The sequence below is a fragment of the Chaetura pelagica genome, unplaced genomic scaffold (genome assembly GCF_000747805.2).
Source record: "Chaetura pelagica isolate M959 unplaced genomic scaffold, ChaPel_1.0 scaffold301, whole genome shotgun sequence".
Classification (NCBI taxonomy): Eukaryota; Metazoa; Chordata; class Aves; order Apodiformes; family Apodidae; genus Chaetura; species Chaetura pelagica.
In genome coordinates, this window is record NW_009952150.1 from 429,697 (window position 1) to 451,625 (window position 21,929).

Sequence of the window (21,929 nt, forward strand, 5' to 3'; positions counted from 1 at the left end):
TAGCAAGGTTCCACTTTGGCTCTGTCAGCACAAGAGATTCCAGTGTTGGTAGATGTTCATGTTGAGTATGGTGTCAAGCTGTGTGGAAATCATGCTTTCTCTTGCCTCCCTTTTTATCATCTACAGCTACATTTTAATCCATTCCAATATCTTTCTTTGGAAATCCTGATTTGTATCTTATTTGCAATTTTTTCTTAGTTTGAAGCATTTTTAATTGTATATTAGAAGCTACTAAGGAAGTATAGTTACTACTGCTAAAGCATCCCTTTGCTTATGGGCTTTTCCTGATACAGGTTACTTCCTAGATATGCTTCTGGGATGTTGATTTGTGGAGCTGAGTAGGTGCCCATAAACTTGAGGGAGCACTTAAAATCTGTGCACAGGAAATCCTGCTCAAAGGAAAGAACACCAAGTTTGAGCTTCTGTGGACCCTTTCTGATTGGGAAGGTAGTCTTCAAAACAGTGTTCCTTTCTGTCTCTTGCCTCTGTGTTGACAAGTGGGAGGGAGCTTGCAGAGATGGAAATCTACGTTCTCATGGTTCTAGTGATAACTTTGAAAGCTGATGTGCTCTACCTCTGATTTGAGCTACGTTGATTGATTAGGCATCATGACATTGAAGATGGATATGGAAGTTCATTTTGGATTATTAGCATAATGGACGGGTATATAGTTTGTAGGGGAAATACCTATGTATCTGTTCTTCAAAAACTGAAACTATGAGTAAATATGACTTTCTGTTTGCTCGCCTGTTGGCCTTCTTGTGTAGCATTGAAAGCAGGTTGTTCATGAAGAATTTTGATGCAAACTAAAACATGCAGATAAAAACAGTTTCTGATGACTCAGTCTCTTCGTTGAACATCCTCGAGGAGCAACTAATTCTAGCAACAGTTTCTCCAGGTCTTGTAGTTATTATAATTATTGGGGTTTATGTGACTCATCTACATTTAAAATAGTTATATTTTGAAGATAGGTCGCTGTGTTGAGCGTTCAGTGGGCATACTACCTTAATATTGGCAGACAATTTATTTTATTAACTCTTTAGGTTTTCTCACCATGTATCTTTTTCCAAGGTTAAGGTGCAAAACAAATGGCTTTCAAATGGGTGCTGCTTATAAACTGTGGCAGTTAAGAGGCTAAATACTAAACATGGCTTTTGGAATTATGCAGAAGTGGCACATGGATAAATGATTTTAGCATTGAGCATGGAAGGTGGTGTGGTACAGTGGTGGCAGAGGACTCTCTTTATCTGGGTTAGGAGCAATTGCACCTTTTGAAAGTCCCCTAGGATCTGGAAGCTGCTTCTTGTCGGAAACAACTTCTGCAAAGTGAATGTGTGTGTGGAGAAGGCAGACCTTAGGCATAATACTCATCTGTCTGTGTTTTACATGTAGGCAGTGTTTAGTTGCCATGAAAAGACCTGGCAATGTAGTGAATAATTAAGGAGTCTAGAGAAGGCCACAACAATGATCTGAAGGCTGGAGCACCTCTGCTGTGAGGAAAGGCTGAGAGAGTTGAGTTTGTTCAGCCAGGAGAAGAGAAGGCTCCTGGGAGACCTTAGAGCATCTTCCAGTGCGTGAAGGGGGCCTACAAGAATGATGAGGTCAGAATGATGAGGGCCTGTAGCAACAGAACAAGGGGTGATGGTTGTAAACTCAAAGAAGGCAGATACAGACTAGATAAAAGGACGAAATTTCTTGTGATGAGGGTGATGAAACACTGGTCCAGGTTGGCTAGAGCTGTGGTAGATGCCCCGTGTCTGGAGACATTCAGTGTCAGGTTGGACGGGGCTCTGAGCAACATGATCTAATTGAAGATGTTTGTGCTTACTGTGGGGAGGGGCTGGACTACATGGCCTTTAAAGGGTTCATCCAGTCTAAACTATTCTGTGGTTCTATGATCTCTATGAAATGTCAAGTGGTTCATTAGGTCAATTTTTTCTGTAGTGCCTTTAGCATGCCATAGCTTTTTAGTCTACAATGAGGAGCAGTTTGGTGAATCAGATTCTCCACAGGGCACTCTGTCTGCTGCATCTGGTAGACAGTAAAATGCTCGTTTCTGGTCTACTATCAGTGGCAGAAGATGTTGGTTGTGTAGACATACAATTGAATTAGTTTAAAATGTGGTTAAGATTCTTGTTTATTTAAAGTTCTGTCCTTTTAAGTGTCATTGTAATCCTGCTGACTCTCTGTTTTGTTGCAGAACTACCCATGAGTTCTTGTTTGGTGCCCTTGCTGAACTTGTAGATAATGCCAGGTACGTACTTGAGACTACCTAATTCCTAAGGTAGATTTGGTTAAGATTGAATTAGCCTGTCTATTTGTTTATTGTGAGCAATTTGACTTCTAGTAGACTTTAAAAAAAAAAAAAAGAAAAAAAAAGAATTTTTTCTGAAAAAGGTAAGTTTGAATGAATCACAGAACAACTCAGATTAGGGGAGAAATGGTTAGAAGGCACAAGATAGATTTAAGGAAAAAAATAAGTCTGCCTTTTTATTTAAATAAATTGGTACAATTATAATTACAAGAGCTGGGACTCTCAAGATCCTTGGATAATCCTTGACTCTTAGTATCTTAGTCATGGTGTTAAGATGAAACTGAAATCAGAAGCAGTATGTTGTAAAGTAGATCAGGAACAGAGCAACTGTGAGACTTGAGAGGAAGCTTCGTATTTGGAAGTCACAGGTTTTAGGCCACATTTCTTATGTTTGCAGTCAGGACTCCACACTATAGCTGCATCCCAAGTGTTGCATTGTTATCTCTTGAGCTTCACAAAATATTCTGATATGGCATTACAGAAATATTTTGAGATAATTTTCCACGAAGCATGAGTTATCACACTATGCAGTTTGTGATGTAAGGAACTGAACCTGGACGCTTTCTGTGTAGGAAAAATTCCACAACATACTGAAATGTAGAGTCTTTGAGATTAATGGGTGGTTTTCTCTTCAACATCTTGGTTCCTCCTCTGACAAAAAACATGTTGGCCTTCTGGGAAGGAGACAGCTGTACTTGGCTTGAGATACAAAGACAAAGCAGTGATTTTGGCATTTGGGAAGTGGAGTTTTATTACAGCACTATAACTGCATTCTTCTGATCAGCAAACCAAGGGTATGTGATGGTCTACATGAGAAAAAACCACAAACCTGTTTTGGAGAAGAGGGTAGTAGTGCTGTACGTGCTGCATTTTGAAATACAGATAAGAGTGCATAGTGTATGAAGGGCTTTACTTAAATGATCTTGAGAATACACAGTTTCCTATGACAACCTTGAATGTATTTGGATGGAGTTCTCTGTGGAAGTACTAAACTTTTAATCATCCCTGCCACCCCTTAATATGATGTTTAAAGTAGAATTGTATTGACTATAGGAATATGGGGATTACTCGATTAAAGGAATATTAGAATTACTTGTACAAATGTTTACAATGTGGGCAAACTGGAAACTGCTTGGCCTAACTTGCTTAGCATGAGTAGCTGGAGTGATAAGCCCTTAGGCCACAAACTATAACTAAGCTTTAGTTGACCTTTTGTGATTAAACCTCAGTTAAACTTTTACTGTGACCACCTGGAACAGCACTGAAACCAGATGTAGACAATGAGATAATAATTCAAAATGACTTAACGTAAAGGTAAGGTGAAGTAATTGAAACTTAGGTTTGAGAAATTGGACTGTTGAAGAATTATCCAGATACGAACTAACTGGAGAACAGAGGGAAATAGTCCTGACAAAAAGTGAGTGATGGTGAACACAGACTTTTGGGTAGAGGAGAGTAGGACCAGTCAGAAAGGGAAGATCATGGGCAATAACTGGATGAACAGTTATGTTCACATCACGTTAATGGGTGCATTGTCCAACTGTGAGGCCTTAGAAGGCACAGGTACAATACAGGCAGGTCCTTCTTTGGAAGCACCAGCTGGAGCTGCAATAAACTGACTCTGACAGGACTTAAGGGCCAAACTGTTCTTTATGGTCATGGCCAAGACTGGATTCAGCCATATCCAGAGTCCTCTGTGAGGAGTTTAGAAAGCAAGAGGATCCAGTCCAAACCTCATGGCTTAGCAGGAGAGTCACCCTGGACTATTAATCTCAGTGTTCTTATAGTCAGTCTGTTTCTACTTTCTACATATGACTTTGTTGAAAAGCCAGTGATGCTGTGTAACTAGGTTCAGTTGTGTGGCAGCAGTGTATTGTGCTGCAGTTTGGGTTCAAGTAGGCAAAAAGTAGAACAGTAATTATTTTGACTTGTCTGCTAGTGCTGGCTGTGGGGCTTTTGTAAAATGTGATCACTGCAGCCAGTTTATTTTGGAAATTACTGCATGTGCCTGGATTTTAGGCTCATTTCTATTAGACATTTGAATACTGATTGTGTTTCTGTTGCTTTGTAGAGATGCAGATGCTACAAGAATAGATATTTACACTGGTAAGTCACTCCTGCTGTTTCTTTGCATGTCACTAGTTATGACAGTAGTTAGCTTGGATTTAGGCTGCAAATGCATATTGTAGCTGGTAGAATAAAAGTGAGGGTGTTAATGCCCATTACTGTTTTCAGTTTTGACCCCCCAATACAAGAAAGACCAATGTCTTGAGAGGCTGGAGTGTGTCCAGAGAAGAGTAACAGCGCTGTGGAAGGTTCTGGAGCACAAGTCTTAGGAGGGCCAGCTCAAGGAGCTGGGGGTGTTCAGCTTGGAGAAAAGGAGGCTGAGGGAAGACCTTCTGACTCTGCAACTGCCTGAGAGGAGGTTGGAGAGGGGTTGATCTCTCTAGTAACAAGTGATAGAACAAGAGGAAATGGCCTCCAGTTGTGCCAGGGGAGGTTTAGAATGAATATTAGGAAATTTCTTCACTGTGTAGTGGTTTTGGCAGTAAACCTGCTCCAACATAGTCTTACCCATGGCTTGCAGTCCCTTCAGGGCTGTACCTGCTCCATCGTAGCCTTATTCATGGCCACACACTTTGAAGTGCTCTGGGATGACCATGCACAGCAACAGTCGCTTCAAGATGTACCTGCTCTGGCTCGGTCTTATCTACAGCCAAAGATGTGAATTCATTCACAGATCACAGTCCCTTTGACTTGAGTTCACACTGGAGTTCCAGCCTGTCCAGTACAGCACCACAAAAACAACAGCAATGCCCTTGCCATCTGCCAGCCCAGGGACATGGCCACTGCTGTTGCTAGAATGATTCCAGGCACAGCAAGAGTCAGACAGTCAGCAGTACAGCCAGCAACAAAAGTAAAAAGCAGTCACTACTGCGCTCAAGACTACAGTAGGGCAAGCAAACCCCATGGCAAGCACAAGAGACTGCCAGTTAATAGTTAAACAGAAATAACAGCTATAAATTCGATCTAGCACAATGCAATTAATATCTGTCATTATCTCAAACCCTTTGAGCCTCATGTGGGTGCCAAGAAGGACTGTTGTTGTTTAACCCCAGCCAGCAACTAAGTCCCACATGGCCACGCACTCACTGCCCCATAGTGGGGTAAGGGAGAGAATTGGAAGGGTAAAAGTGAGAAAGATTGTGGGTTGAGATAAAGACAATTGAATAGGTAAAGCAAAATCCATGCATGAAAGCAAAGCAAACCAAGGAATTAATTTACCACTTCCCATCAGCAGGCAGGAGTTCAGCCATCTCCAGGAAAGTGGGGCTCCATTACATGGAACAGTTACTTGGGGAGACAAATGCCATCACTCCTAATGTCCCCTCCTTTTTTCTTCCCCTGGTTTTATTGCTAAGCATGATATGTTGTGGTCCGGAATATCTGTTTGGTCAGTTGAGGTCAACTGTCCCAGCTGTGTCCCCTCCCAGCTTCCTGTGCACCCCCAGCCCAGGCACTGGTGGGGCAGTGTGAGAAGCAGAAAAGGCCTTGATACTGTGTAACCCTTGCTCAGCAGTACCTAAAACATCCCTGTGTGAGCAACATTGTTTTCAACATTGATCAAAACTGTAGCCCCCTCTGAGCTACTATGAAGAAAATTAACTCTATCCCAGCCAAAACCAACACAGAGTGGAAAGCTTGTCAGGCACTGCAACAGGCTGCCCAGGGAAGTGATTGAGTCATCAGCCCTGGAGGAATGTAAAGGATGTGGTGCTGAGGGACACAGCCTTGGTGATTGACATTGCATTGTTAGGTTTAGGTTGGACTTGATCACCTTAAGCAGCTTTTCCAACCTAAATAATTACATGATTCTGTGATTCTGCTGTTTGTCCTGTGCCCCAGTGGCTGTTGTCTTTCAAAAAGCCATACCTCTACAAATAACTTGGGAAAACACATAGATCAGCCTTCAGCTGAGGTGAGGTGAAGTGAGTAGTTGTTTATACTAAATGCTTAAATCTTTGCTTTTATCATATACTACTTTGCCATATATTTACACACAGTTTTAAAGTGCAGGAGAAATTCGTCATTCTATAACAAAAATCTGGTTCTCTTTCTTACACCCATGTTGGGGTTGTGGGAGTCCTGTTGTTGCTTTACTTCTGTCATGAACACCAATTCAATTTTATGGAGCTTGAGCTTTTGCTTGGTTTTGAATAACTCTTCTCTTGCAGAACAACGGGAAGACCTACGAGGTGGATTCATGCTCTGTTTTTTGGATGATGGAACAGGAATGGATTCAAGTAAGTGACAGAAGGTGACACTTGCATTTTTGAGCTGAGGTTTCATGTTATGGCTTAAGCTGAATTAACAGCTTGGTTCTGTTGAAAGGGGTGTGTTCCATGCCTGGATACGTGTTCCTGCCTCTGCACTGGCTCTTTCACACAATATCGCATATCAAACTGTTCACCTCTTCAGTTGCAGAAAACTAATCTGGCCAAAAGAAATTTTTTTTGCTCCATTATGGAGTTGAGTCAGCCTGGCCTGTGGTTTTGCTGCACACCAAAGGCGACCTTGAGGAGAATAATGTGTCCAGAAAAGGGAATAAGCCGAAGCTTTGATGGGCATAACACTTTTCCCCATTAGAAGCTCCACTCAAGGAGTCACCCTCCCCACCCTCTCTCCCCCACCCCCCCAGGACTTATCTGCTGGGACCAGAGTCCCTTTGCAGCAGGTGAGTTCAGTGAGCCAGTGAACTCTTCTCCGACACATACACCCTTGGGTTCTTCCTCTCCATTCAGTCTCCACCCCAGCTTTCCCATATCAGAGTCTTAGGCATCGTATCTTATTTTAAAAATGAAAGAATTTGTTCAGATGCCTCTGTAGAGGGACCTCAAACAAAGAAATCCCTGGGCAGTTATACCCCTACAGTCTCTGCGCCTGCCTCTTGCGCATTCTTCATCCGCCTTTTTGGTCCAATGGTGATTTTTGGTCTGGGATCTTCTAACATCTTATGGGATTCCTTCTCTGTTGTCAGGCAGGCTATTAATTGTTCTTGTTGACTTGCAGCTTCCAGTGACAGTCGCAGCCTCCTTGTCTTCTGGATTGAGTTTCTTGTGCACCTGCTCAGTGGCATAGCATGGGAAACTGAACAGTCCTAGGCTTAGGATAAACAGTATTAAGTGACAGCAAAAACATTAGTGTGTTATCCACAGTATTCTCATACTAAATCCAAAACACAGCACTGGACCAGCTGCTAGAAAGAAAATTAACTCTGTCCCAGCCAAAGCATACCTAGGTGAAAGTCTACAGAAAATCTGGCTACTTGTGCCAAGTAAGAAACAAATGGTACACCACACTGCACAATGTTACGCTGTAACCCCTGTGTTCTAACCTCTTGACTGTGAGCAATTGATTCTATTAAAAACTTTTTTGATTTAAGCTAAGCAAGTACTATTTATTGCTTCTTAATTGAGATGAAACCTCTCCCAGTGCAACTTGTACCCACTGCCCTTTTTCTTTTCCTTATGTATCCTTGTGAAGAGAGAGCCTTCATCCTCTTGGTAGTAGCTGTTAGAGTACTGGAATACTGTGATGAGATTCCCCCCTGAGTGCAGTCTTCTGCATGAAGAAGAGACCTAGCTCCTTCAGTCATTTCTCATAGGGCAGGTTCTCCAGCCCTTTGACCATGTTCTCCTTTGGATCCTGTACAGTGTGTCTGCAACCTTCTGGAATTGTGGGGACCAGAACTGAACACAGTACACCGAGGGCAACCTGACAAGCACTGAATGGGATGATCACATCATAGAATCATAGAATGGTTTAGGTTGGAAGAGATGTTAAAGATAATCTAGTTAAAATCCCCCATATGTGGGTAGGGACACTTCCCACTAGACCAGGTGGCTCCAAGTCCCATCCAACCTGGTCTTGAACACTTCCAGGGATGGGGAATGCACAGCCTATCTGGGCAACCTGTTCCAGGGTCTCACCACTCTCACAGGAAAGAATTTATTTCTAAAATCAAACCTTAATCTGTCCTCTTCCAGTTTAAAGCCATTCCCTCTTGTCCTAAAAAGTCCCTCCCCAGCTTTCCTGTAGGTGTCCTTTAGGTACTGGAAGGCCTATTAGGTCTCCCTGGACCCTTCTCTTCTTCGGCATGAACAACATAGGAGAGGTGCTCCAGCCTTCTGGAGGCTTTCTTGGCCCTCCTCTGGACTTGCTCCAACAGCTCCATGTCCTTTCCTGTGTTGGGTGCTCCAGAACTGCACACAGTACTCCAGGTGGAGTCTCACAAGATAGGAGTAGAGGGGGACAGTCACCTCCTTTGATCAGCTGGCCACACTGCTTTTGACGTAGCCAAGGACATAGTTGGTTTTTGGGCTGCCAGTGCACATTGCTGGCTCATGTTGAGTTTCTCATCACCCAGTGCCCCCAAGTCCATCTCCTCAGGGCTGCTCTCCGTCCATTCTCTGCCCAACCTGCGTTGTGCTTGGGATTGCCCTGACACAGGTGCAGGATCTTGCACTTGGCCTTATTGAACTTCATGAGGTTGTCATGGGCCCACTTCTCCAGCCTGTCCAGATCCCTCTGGATGGCCTCCTTTCCCTCCAGCATGCTGACCACACCACACTGTTTGGAGCCACCTGGTCCAGTGGCAGGTGTCCCTGTCCACATGGGAGTTTGAACTAGATGATCTTTAACGTCCCTTCCAACCCAAACCATCCTGTGATTCTAAGATTTTGTGAATCCACTGCAAGTGCTCTACATAATGTCAATATAGCAGATGAGTTTATAGAGAAGGGAAGAAAGACAATTTTCTCTACCTAGATTGGGACCTTCTGTAGTGTATTCTCAACTGGAGAACCTGGGAATACTAGAGGACTCTCCTCAAAGGGTGAAACCAGGTCTGACTTCAGTGGCTGCCTTGTGACCCGTAGCAGGCGAGCAGGCAGCTGCATGCAGGGTGTCGGTGGTGCATTGTGTGTCAACCCATGTGCCTGCTGCAGCAGCTTGTCTGCCATTCAGGAGGTGCTCTGTTGCTGTCCTGGAAGACCAACAGTCAGGAACTAAACAGCTCCATCCCTCAGTTCTTCATCCCTGATGTTTCTTATTAGGAAACTTTTTATCTATGTCCTAGATTTCTTTTCTTGGGCTTTGAAGATCAATCTGCCACCTTCAGTGAATTCCTTTGGATTGTTTTTTCTCTTCTTTGTTTGGCACATATCCCTTTTATGTTGCCAGGGAGTTTAGTTTTCATTTATTTATTTATAATCCAGTACTCTTGAGACATGACAAAATGAAAACAATGTGACTAAAATAGCCTTAAGTCAAACTCGCTTCAGAGCCTTAACTCAAAAAAAGCTGGAAAAAAATTAATTTGTCTTGGGAGGAGGCAAAGATTAAATCTCTCTGAGAGGCAGCAAGCCTGAAGCAGAGAGATGCTCCCCTGCTCCTAAGTAGTCCCCTTTGCTCAGCGTCATCTTCAACCCTCTGCCCAGAAAGAATAATTTTTATAGGGTGTTTTTAAATGTCCAGCATTGAGTAATAAACCATATGGTCACCTTTTCTGAGAAAGGAAATGCTTTGGACAATTGCTCTTTTCCCTTTTTAGACTTCTCAAAGTTTTCTTAAAATAGTTGTTGATAGAACTGTTTTGTTTAGCAAAAGGGCTCTGGTAGCCTTGTCTTAGAATATCTCCATCCCCTTTTCTGACCAGGCTTTGAAACTAACACAGTAATAGTAACAATGATAATAATACCACCACCATCATTAGATCTCCAAATATGAGATAACCTAACATTTTCTTTATTTGGCTAGAAAATACTACAGTAGGCTAAAGGAAATGAAGACGTGCTCTCATCCAGTCAAAAATTGATTTTGAAACAGTCATGAACCTCCATTATTAACATACTGAATTGAGGCAGCTTGCACGCTTTTTCTCCTGTATTTTCACCTTGTAATTTATGGCTTTAAATCTGAAAGCAATTTCAATGGTAAATGGCATTCTAACACCCAACTTAGTGATTTCATGGTGTTCATAACCAATGGTGTTAATACTAAACCTCTTAATGTAATGACTCACAGTCACTACTGATGGACCAGGGTAAGTCTCCTGTATGCTTAAATCCAGCTGGTCCATGGGCTCAGCCTCCACATAGTTGGCTCATGGGGCCAGCAATGTCCCATGCTCCCTCACAGCTTGTGTACACATTTGAGGGCTGTAATTGTTGTTTGCCTTCCTGTTAAGGCACTTGGTGTTCCTTGTCTCTGGAATTGCATTTCATTTCTCCCAGTAAACACTGAAATGATTGCTGTCTCTTGGGGGAAGGGAGAGAAATTGTTCTGTCCTATGGATGATGTTAAAAGGCTTTATCCCTTGAACAATAGAAAGGTTTGAACCAAAAATGACAGAGCCTCTCAGCTCAGCTGCAAAGCTGTCACATCTTTTCATTTTGTCCTGTGCTAATAACATTGTCTGTTAATTGCTATGATACTTGCTTGTATTCCCTTTTCACCCACAGCTGCCCTTTTGTCAAGCACTCCAGTAGTCTGCTGCAAAGATCAGCTTTAGTCTTGATAGTGCATTGATCATAGCATTCCATTCCATGCCATGAAGAAAAAGTAGTGTTTATCCCAAATTCAAGACCTCTTTTGTAGAACTGATTATGCTTTAATTCCAGTGGTTTTGAGGTTATGGTGTCAGCAGCACATGCAGCACATCAGAGCTGTGGTGTCTCAGGGTGTGGTTTGGTTTATGAGCATGTTGATGACAGGTGGACACAACAGATCCTCTTGTGGACATTTTTTTGTGAAACGAAACACCTTCCTGCAACTTGGACAGGACACTGGGCTAGCCTGAAACTTAAAACTCTTTTTGTCAGCATAATGGCATCTGTACATAGCTTTTGATGATGTAGATGCTATTGAGCAGCGTGTATCTTACAGGGCTGTATGGTAGAGCTTCAGGATGAGACTTTGACTTGGGATTCTGTCCTGTGCTATAGTCCTTCTGTGCTACTTACAGGAGTAAGTATCTAAGAGATGTGTATGTGTCTGTATATTAAAATACACTTTTTTTTTGTTCCCTGTCTCTCATTCCAGATGAAGCTGCCAGTGTTATTCAGTTTGGTAAATCAGCCAAGCGATCGCCTGAGTCAACTCAAATTGGGCAGTATGGGAATGGTTTGAAATCGTAGGTATAACAAAAGCCACCCTCCTGAGATTATGGAGGTCAGAGTTGAGATAGTAAATGCTTTTTTTGCTTGGAGTTGTGTATCTTTTTTTTTTTTCCAGAAAAAAAGAAAGGCAGGTGAAATCTAAGTAAAGATACCATAGTTTGATAGACAGGAGTTCCATTAAGATTTGCTGCAGTTCTTCAGTGGCAGAGAAGTCCATCCAAAACTGATGTCAATCTTCTGCTGTTATGTTTGCGTGATGCAGAGGATACAGATCAGGTCTGGGGACAAAATACAACAGAGCAGGAAACAAACTCTTAATGTGCCTATGGCAGACAGTATAATTGGAGCAAAATAGTGCTGCAGTCTCTCAATAGGGAAGTTGTTAGGTGGACTTAAACCTTATGTTTATATCTTAGTCAAAAAAAGGTGTGGAGAAGAAGGAGAATGATGGAAGGAGTGAGAGGAGATGTGGGATTAAGTGGCAGAGGAACAGAGGCCAGAAGGAAATCTTACTGGTTAGAGGGGATTTGCTAAGAAGGAGGAAGGTGTTTGCTGTGGTGAACTTAAATCTTTGGGAAAGTTTAGAGGGCTTGTATGGTGTACTCTGATCAGCTGTTCTCCTTCGTCCTGTTCCACGTGGCTTGATTATTTATATGCATCCTGTTGGGGAAATCTGTGGGGCTCTATAAATAATTGGGGGAAATAGAAAAAATGGGGTGTAATGGATCTTGAGATACTACTGATCCAGCTGCAGTGCAGGACAGATCCCAGATCCTTCTTGTTCACTTCAAGGACAGACTGCTGTCCTGTTCTTAACCTTGAGCAAGAGACATACTATATTGCAGCTGAGAAATGCAGACTGAAGCCTAAACATGTGAAAGGTGAGCTTTGGTACTTGGCTCTCGTGAGACTTCACCTGGAGTACAGGGTGTAATTCTGGAGTCCCCAATATAAGAAGGACTTGGAGCTCATGGAGAAGGTCCAGAGAAGGGCCACAAAGATGATCCGAGGGCTGGAGCACCTGTCCTGTGAGGACAGACTGAGAAAGTTGGGGTTGTTCAGCCTGGAAAAGGGAAGTGTTCAAGGGCAGGCTGGATGGGGCTTGGAGCAACCTGGTCTGGTGGGGGGTGTCCCTGCCCATGCTTGACTGTCAAAACTAGATGGTCTTTAATGTCCCTTCCAACTCGAACTATTTTGTGATTCTATGATTAAGCCAATCTAAAAAATTGTCTGTCTCCCAGAAACTTAGACTCATAGAACAGTTTGGGTTGGAAGGGACATTAGAGATCATCTAGTTCCATCCCCCCTGCATGGGCAGGGACACCTCCCACTGGACCAGGTTGCTCCAAGCCCCATCCAACCTCATCTTGAACACTGGAAATGTTCATATGCAAGATGACTACAAGAAATGATAAAGCACAGATTAAAAGAATGGCACACATTGCCAGGCACAGACACAATTTGAAAATGCAATGGATAGGTGCTGAGGGATGATCACAGAATCATAGGATGGTTTGGGTTGGAAGGGACCTTATAGATCACCCAGATCCAACACTGCTGTGTGGGCAGGGACACCTCCCACTAGATCAGGTTGCTCAGAGGCCCGTCTTTTCTGCCCCTGAACACTTCCAGGGAGGGGACATCCACAACTTCACTGGGCAACCTGTTCCAGGGTCTCACCCCCCTCACACTAAAGAATTTCCTCCTAATGTCTAACCTAAAACTCTTCCAGTTTTGATCCATTACCTTGTGTACTCTCACTACAAGCCCTTGTAAAAAGTCCCCTGTAAAAAATCTCTGTTAGATAAAAAAGATATTTTTTTTTAATTCTACATACTATGATCCTGTGAAAGGCATGCTGTACTTCTACACCTTTTAATTGTGACTAGTGTTAAATGTGTTGAAACATTATTAAAATGTCCAGATTGAGATACCTTTTGAAAGGAATGAGATGTTACTGTTTAAGCCCTTCTTCTGTCTTACCTGGTTTGGACATCTCATAATTGAATAATGGAAAGAAAACTCAATAATGTGGTCTGCTTTTCTAAAAGTGTTGTGCATCAGATCTAACATGCAGGCTGAAATCTGTTTCCAGGGGTTCCATGCGGATTGGGAAGGATTTCATCATGTTCACGAGGAAGGACAACACCATGACTTGCCTCTTCTTGTCAAGGACATTCCATGAGGAAGAAGGCATCGATGAGGTTTGCATGTACTTTGTTGTAATGAACTAATAGTGTGAATGCTCTCTCATGTGAATTCCCCCAGCTTTCACAGGAGAACAGGCTGTGTCAGTGTTGGTTGCCACTCTGGTTGGATCAGTGTATGGTTTTCTCTTAGCAATGCACTTGTAGAGGTTCTGCAAAATCAAAGTTTTTTTCCTTTTGAATCTAATTCTGTTGAAGAGGTCTCTCTAAACAACAACACTTTTGAAGGGATCATTTCAGTCACTTAAAGTTACTTATGCTCAGGTCAGGACATGTCCAAACTTCTTAATTTTTCTTTTCCCACAAAATTTGAGTTTGAGATGTACTTAAATTTATTGATCTGATTTGATTTTCTGTGGAGAACTAAAGGTGTGATTGAACTTGCTATCCAGAAGTTCTCAACTCTAGACATCTATCTTCTTTTGGATTATTTTTTTAACATAAAAAGTCAGTGTGGTTCTACCAATTGATAACTTGTGTATCTTAAAAATAATTCAGGCCTTATTCCGTATCTAGACTCTTAACACAGGAGTGTATCTGTGCTGAAGCACAAGTATTTTCCAGACAAATCCAAATAATAATAATAATAGTAGTAGTAATAATAATAAAAATTAAATAACAATAATAATAATAATGTTTAGGGAGCAGTGCTGGTGACTGGCCAGCAGATGGCTAAGAAAAGGTGGAACAGTGATGCAGATCCGTCGGCTGCTGGAGACGGAAGTTTTGGCTTGACCTCAATTATAAGTGAGGACAGGATTTGCTGGATAGGCAGCTGCAGTGTATAGTTCTCTTAGTTTTTGCTTTAAACAGCAGAAAACACCAATAACTTTGCTAGAGTCCTATAAAAATGATGAAGAGTGAGATCAGGATAAATACCAGTGAAGGATATTTGAGTTCAAGAGAGAAGTTAAGCACAGAGGTTGACTTTTTTAAAGAAGCAAAGTTTGGGTGTTTTTTTAATATTGTGAAAGTTATTACAAGTGGATGGGAAAAAAGACATTGAGAGCATGAGTAGCCAGTACCATACAGTCACCTGAGAACGGTTCAGTCTAAGACTAGATGTTGTAGAAAGACAACTTGGAGGCTGGCAAAAAGGAGTCCTCAAACATTGGACAGACATACAAAGCACTGAAAAGCTATGAGGGAATCTTGCAGTGAGTTAGGCACCTGTTGGAAGGGGCAGGTCCCTGGGCTGTGACTTGCAGAAGGGTCTGGTTGCAACAGGTGAGCCTGAACCACTCTTGGTATGATGCAATTTGCAGGTAGTTGTTCCCCTGCCCACCTGGAATGCATGCAGCCGGGAGCCTCTGACTGACAACACAGAGAAGTTTGCTATTGAGACGGAGATAATTTACAAGTATTCCCCTTTCAAATCAGAACAGGAAGTGATGGAGCAGTTTAGTAAGATCCGTGGTAAGAAAGGTATGTATGGACAGTGTTGTCACAGGCACAGGATTTGAGATTTGGCTGAGATTCACCTGTTCAACTTATTACTTGCTCAGGCACCCTGGTGATCATCTTTAACCTCAAACTAATGGATAATGGAGAACCAGAGCTGGATGTGACTTCTGACCCCCGAGACATTCAGATGGCAGAAACATCCCCAGAGGGAACGTAAGTGTGACGAGGTTACAGCCTCTTGGGCTCTGATGAAATTATGTGTAGGGTTTGGTTATATACTGTTTACATGTGTTTTTTAAAAGCTTCTTTTTCTGTGGTGATTTGGGGAATTTAGAAGATCCTTAGTTTGTTCTTTAGCAGTTTGGACTTCCTGTGTGTGACAGGCCTTCAGGCATTTTGGCTGTGAGCTTGGTGTGAATATTTGCATTGGCTTGTCTCAACTTAGCAGCAAACTCAAAGTCCTTTTGGCACCTTAAAACAAAGGAGCCTTAAGCTACAGGTTTAATTTTCTACTCTCATCAAAGATGTTTTTGGCAGAATGACAGCTGGTTGTGAGTCTGTGCTGCTCTCAAGCTGATCCTCAGTTTTGTGATTAAAGGCACCCTGGCAAAATGCAAGGTGCTGCATGGGTCAGGCTCTGTAAGCAAATGGTATGGTGGGTGCAGGTGAGGTCTATCACCAAATCTTTCTGGGAGCAGTGGCAGCTCCTGGACTTCCCCTGCAGAGGAAGGAGAAGGATGTGCTCATAGGGTAGCTGGTGGAGCAGAGGCCCCTGTTCAGGGAGACTTGAGTGCTCAGCTTATTAGGTGGGGATTCTGACAAGAGCCTTCTGGGAGCTTTGTTCACTGAAAAAGAAAAACTGAACTAAGACAAATGCTTGATTAAATCCCAGACTTCCATGAGCACACCTAGCAAACTAACTTTTTTATGAGATTGCATACTTCTCTGAAGTGCTTGAATTTCCTGTTGAAACAAGGTTTCAAACACTGTAAACCTAGCTATTTTTATATATGTTAGCTTGATGTTGAGTACACAGGTGCAGCAAACTGCTTGGGGACCTTCAGGGAGGTGACAGGCTTTTTGGTTTCTTTAATGCCTGGTGAGCTTTCACACTGCCCACTGATCACCGGAAGGAGCTTCTTTCTCCTGACCTTGTAATACCATTTTTGTATGTGATCAGAGCAGTTTCTGTCTGAGCACACCCCTGCCTAACCAAAGGGTAAGAGAAAACTCAATAGCGAGTGGGTTACCCGCTGAGTGTTAAATGGTTCGATGTATAGGTTTGGCCTTTATTATCCATCTGCATTCAGAACATCCTTTTTGAGTGACAGTAATATGTGTATCAGTGTTTTGTAACAGTATTTAAACAGTAGCAGTATTTAAAATGTACAGCTCACTAGAAAATCTCTGTAGAAGATATGTAGAATATAAGTAAAAGAAAACCCTCAATTTATATAGCTGCATGGTAATTAGGGCTACAAGGATGATTAGGGGACTGAAACACCTGCCTAAAGAGGAAAGGCTAAGAGACCTGGGGCTTTTCAGTCTAGAGGGGAGAAAACTGAGGGGGGATCTAATTAATGTCTATAAATACATGAGGGCTGGGTGTCAAGAAGGCAGGGACAAACTCTTTTCACTTGTGCCCTGTGATAGGATGAGGGGCAATGGATTCAAACTCAAGCACAGGAAGTTCCACCTCAACATGAGGAAGAACTTCTTTACTATGAGGATTACAGAGCCCTGGCACAGGCTGCCCAAAGAGGTTGTGCAGTCTCCTTCTCTGGAGACTTTCAAGACCTGTCTAGATGCCTTTCTGAGTGATCTGCCCTAGTTTTTGGTCCTGCTCTGGCTGGGGGTTTGGAGTCTTTGGAGGTCCTTTCCAACCCTGAACACTCTGTGATTCTGTAATTAAAATAGAATGGCCTTTTCTTTTACCTAGCTTTGTTGCCTAAGGTTGTCTCTTTGATGTGTTTTGAAGTAAGATGGCTATGAGCTGAGGTGGTAACAGTTACGGTTGCATGAGGTATGAATTGTGACATAGGTGCTTCAAGTAAGTCAGGGGTAGTGAAGAGCCACGTGGGGAGTTGCTTTTGTTGGTCCCTTGGCTCCTGGGTCACAGTTTCTTGGGCAATGAGAATCTTCCAACTTTTGTCCATGAAGAAACTTGTTCGTTTGGTTTGGATAGGGGAGGGGCATCTGTGGCAGTAGTGTGTCATGGCTCTTCTTAATTGGAGCGGAATGAAAGGAGAAAGCTGTGAAGGAAAGAGAAAGCAGAATGCAGACTGGAAGAGACTCCCAAGTTGAGCACTGAATAAGGAGACACTTATTAACCAGGAGGTGAAACGATGGAGTCAGCTTTGGGCTAGAGGACTTGAGGGAAAGTCTTATAGGTATAGGCTTACAGAGCTGGGGTTTTTTAGCTTTGAGAAGAGCAGTCTCAGGGAGGACCTTCTCACTCTCTTCAACTACTTGAAGGGAGGTTGTAGTCAGGTGGGGCTTGGGCTTTTCTCCCAGGTAACCAGTGATAAGATCAGAGGGCACAGCCTGAAGCTGCACCACAGCTGAAGGTTGGGTATCAGGAAGCACTTCCTCACAGAGAGGGTGATTAGACATTGGAATGGACTTCCCAGGGAAGTGGTGGAGTTACCATCCCTGGAGGTGTTCAAGGAAAGGCTGGATGTGGCACTTAGTGTTATGGTCTGGCTGTTGTGTGTTGGTGTTAGGTCATAGGCTGGACTTGATGATCTTAAAGATCTTTTCCAGCCTTGGTGATTCTGTGAACCCGACTGGGAGAATGTCTGCTGCTGGTCCTACAAGGAAATGCTGAACAAACTGCTCAGGCTCTGTAAGCATCCCTCTCTTGCAGAAAGCCTGAGCGTCGCTCCTTCCGTGCCTATGCTGCTGTGCTTTATATTGATCCCAGAATGAGAATCTTCATAAACGGACACAAAGTACAAACCAAGCGACTTTCCTGCTGCCTGTACAAGCCAAGGTAAGTGCTGGACCCAAAGCCTGCAGGCGCCTGGGACTTTTTGGAGTTTCCTTACAGAAAAGGTTTTGCATTTTGCTCTCTGGGTGTATCCTGCATAATTCCATGTTAAGGCCACAGAAACAGAATATAAGAGTGGGATGTGGTATTGACATAATAGAAAAAGCGGTAGATAGTGGAAAGTTTAATACCCGTGAAGATCATATGAGTAATTTGTGCCGTTTGGCTCCCTGTCAGAGCAAACAGAGAAATGAAGATACTCATTGGTCATATGCCATGTCCATAAAAAACTGTTGGGTAACTTTTTTCTAAGTAGGACAAAAAAATACTGATGGTGGATGCTAGAAGTGTAACTGAAAAGAAACTAGACTGAACACTTTAAAATGGTTGCTTTGAAAATTTAACTTTTACATGTAGATGATCTAGGTTTGAATAGAGATTGGAAAGTACTTTTCCCTCTATTCCTTTCAAGTTTCTCAAAGCAAAAAAATTCGAAAGCTGATGTAACAGAAGCAGGAGAATGTTATAAGAATGGAATGGAAAGGGAAAACATGTATTTAAGTCTACTTGAGGCAACAGTGTTCTTCTGTCCCTGGGAGCATGCAGGCTGCATTCTAGGTACCTTAACGGAATGTGTCTTAAGAAAATAGCATTTTATAGAATATTTGTGGATTGTTTTAATACTGCATTTTGGATTGCAGTAGTCAGCCTGTCAGGTACTTTTACTAAGCACAATGTGATGTCATGCCAATGATTGCTGCCCTAAAGGCCTAGGCATTTTTCAGCTTACAGCTAGTCTGTCTGTCAGGCTCATACTTCCTCAGCTTCTTAAATGAAAATGTGGGGAATGGTATCTGAAACTTGGCTGAAGTCAAAGTAGATGACATCCACTGCTCTCCCCAAGCCAGTTGTTTGATTGCAGAAGGCAGCTGGTAGGTGCATCTTGACTCTTGATTTGCTGGGTAGAGAACCTCTGAATTTCTGGCTGCATTTTAACTACATGACTGCCATGTGCTCTTGTGCTGCTCCAACAGAAATACCTCGTGGTTCAGGGGGAATAGCTGCAGCTGTTGAAGGGAAAATTCAAATTGTCACTGCTCAGCAACGGTACTTCACAACCAAGGAATGAGCTGGCATGGAGGGCAAAAAGACCCGACCTCAGGGGTAGAGTGGCTGATGAGAAATGCTGTGGTGTTGTCTCATCACACCAATTTAATGCCAAGTGCTCATGGTGGGGCAGTTGTAAACAGAGCTGGTGCTGGGGGATGAACCCAAGCTGGGTAAGGTGGCCTGTGCTGATACTCAGGTGCTGGTACAGGTGTACCTAACAAATCTGTGAGTGCCACACATCTTCCAACGCCTCATAGATGTGCTTATGGTGGTAGGCCAATAAAAATACCCCAACACTGTGAAGACATTAACATTTTAAATCCCCACTCCTGAAGCAGAGTAGTGAAAGACTCTTACTTTGGTTTTACAGCCATAGGTGATTCTTTTCCTTCTTTTTTCTCCCTGAACCTGCTGAAAAGGCTTGCTTTTGCCTTGGGTTTTCCCTTAGAGTTGCAGCCAGAGCTCACATATCCCCACTTAGCTACTGGGCTTTGAGTGCTCTGCAGGTTGATACTTCTCCCCTGTGTATAGAGGTATGAGTGGGGGGGTGTACATGGGAAGTGTACCACCATTAAGATGTTCATTTAGAGGACAGCTGATGTGGCAGTGATGATCAGCTCTTAAGCATGGCTATTTTTTGCAGAGCCTCAGTAGCCTAGGCAAGGTAACTGCTGAACTTTCCTGGTCCAGCAAAGGGATGGTTAACAGACAGTGAAGGTTCTTCTGTCTGACAGCCCCGAGTAGATGGTGTTCTGCATGTGGTGTGTAATTAAGGGCTCTTTGGTAGCCTTTGGGGAAGTATCACAATGCCTGAGCCTAAACAGGTGTTAATTTTATTCATATATTCCCGATAAATGCCTGTGAACTACTGTAAGAGAATGCCTGTCAGAATGGAAACACCTCTGTCTGCACACACTGTAGATTTAAGAAGGTCTGTTAGAAACCAGCCTGGTGTAGTAGGTCATTACCTGATGGAGAGCTGCCAAATGACTCCTGACTTTTTTTTAAACATGTTTCTTGGTGAACTTGGAGCCAGGAGTTTTCTGTTTGAAGTGATGCTCTTATGCCTTATGTTGGACATCAGTAGGTACAGCCATTGGCTTGTGTCTCTGCCTTCTGGTTTGCTTTCAAGACCTGCTCAGTAGGATTGCTTTCAGGAGGTGGTGGCTTCCCTCCTACAGTAGGGCTGTAAGTCAAATTGCCTCTGTCTTGGAAGGAAAAGCTTGTGCAGTGGCTTGTCTGCAAGTTAATTCATTTGTGTTAGACAACAAAGAATGGAAATCCATTGTGGGCTTTAGGGTATTTAAGTGCCTTAAAGGTTTTTAAGGTCATCTGCCCTTTCTGGAAGCTGTGTTTCTATGAGCAGAGGCTTCTCCATACTTTTCTGGATCCTGTAACATCCTGGTGACATGGTCTGATTTTGTGGATATCCTTCACTGGTGTTTGCAGGTGTGATACCACAGTACTCCCTGAGAATGGCTTGTGTCTCCTGATGGATTGCTTCCATCTCTTCCTTCCTCATTGACTGAGCTTATTTAGAAGTGCAGGCTGTGCAGGCAAAAATAGCCAGGCCATGTGCAAGGATGTCCCTTCATGAGGTCACCCCAAGGCATTTGTAATGAACATCTTGAAGATGGGAAAGTGCATTTTATTCTGATGGCCTGCAGGTTTCTTTTCTGTCTGACCTACTTACATACATCTACAAAACTTGCTAGTTACGCTGTTCCAGACCACTGCAATAGGGTCTGGTTTCCTGGCTGTGACTGAGGTCACCTGGTGTTGGAAAAGACAGTGAAACAGGAGGGTGGGCACGGTGATGGCTCATGGTGCCTGTCTGGGACACCCTGCTGTTGCTTGTACTGCACCGTGCTGTCCCTAAGTCCCATTCAGGTACTGCCCTGCCTCATGAGCTGAGCACGTTGAGATAAATCTGCTTCATCCTGCTTCTTTTTGTTTTTTCTCTCAGGAAGGTCAGGTAGGATGTGGATGAGGTAGTTTTATTATGCCAATATTTTGAAAGCAGTTTGGTTTTCGGGTGTTCTCTCTGTCAGCCCCAGGTAGTTTTAATCACACTTACATAGATTTGAGGAGATGGTGTCATGACAGAGCTGACTCCATGTTTCCTAATGTGCTTATTGGGTCATTTCTAGAACAGTTAGGACCTGCCTGCTCTTTTCTCAGTAAGGATATTCTTAAATATAGCAGAAAATTAGTTTGGTAAATGCAGAAATGTATTTAAGTGGATTGTGGAGTGAATTTTCTGGATTTGGGAACAAGGGATTTCTGTGGCTGAGACTATTTCTGACATCAATGTTGACATCCATGTGTGTTTGCCCACAGAAGCCTCCATGAATGAAATTTTTCATCTGTGCAAGGTGATTTCTCACAGTGGATTCTTGTATCTCTTCAGGATCTAAATCTGCTTCCTCCTACAGTAATGAGTTGGTCGGGCAAGTGATGTCCTTATGTGTTTCCACCTCTCTCTGTAAAAACAGCATTTCCGTTGGCTTTACTTTGGCTGAATGCTGGAGAGGTTGTTTTTTTCAATAAAAGTTACTTGGGATGGGATTTTACTCTCGATACATCCAAAAGCTTGTGTCTTGAGGTGATTTGAGTTCCTGCAGGCACTGATCATCCTTCTTGGTGCCATCTCCTCTTCCTCATTTATGTGCCTTTGCACAGAGATGAGACACACTCAAGAGCTTCTGCCTCAGATACATGGCTGC

General features: G+C 43.0%; 1 protein-coding gene across 1 annotated transcript in view; it reads left to right on the forward strand.

Moving 5' to 3' along the window:
* Window positions 1-2,207: 2,207 nt before the first annotated feature.
* The window catches only part of MORC2 (MORC family CW-type zinc finger 2), a 46,750-nt gene continuing 27,028 nt past the window's right edge, over window positions 2,208-21,929 (forward strand). The window contains exons 1-8 of the mRNA XM_010006467.1: window positions 2,208-2,254; window positions 4,386-4,420; window positions 6,550-6,618; window positions 11,417-11,507; window positions 13,589-13,697; window positions 14,966-15,125; window positions 15,206-15,317; window positions 17,971-18,096. Of these exons, the coding sequence (XP_010004769.1) occupies window positions 6,579-6,618; window positions 11,417-11,507; window positions 13,589-13,697; window positions 14,966-15,125; window positions 15,206-15,317; window positions 17,971-18,096 (638 nt within the window). The 5' untranslated portion in view covers window positions 2,208-2,254; window positions 4,386-4,420; window positions 6,550-6,578. The remainder of the gene's footprint in view (window positions 2,255-4,385; window positions 4,421-6,549; window positions 6,619-11,416; window positions 11,508-13,588; window positions 13,698-14,965; window positions 15,126-15,205; window positions 15,318-17,970; window positions 18,097-21,929) is intronic.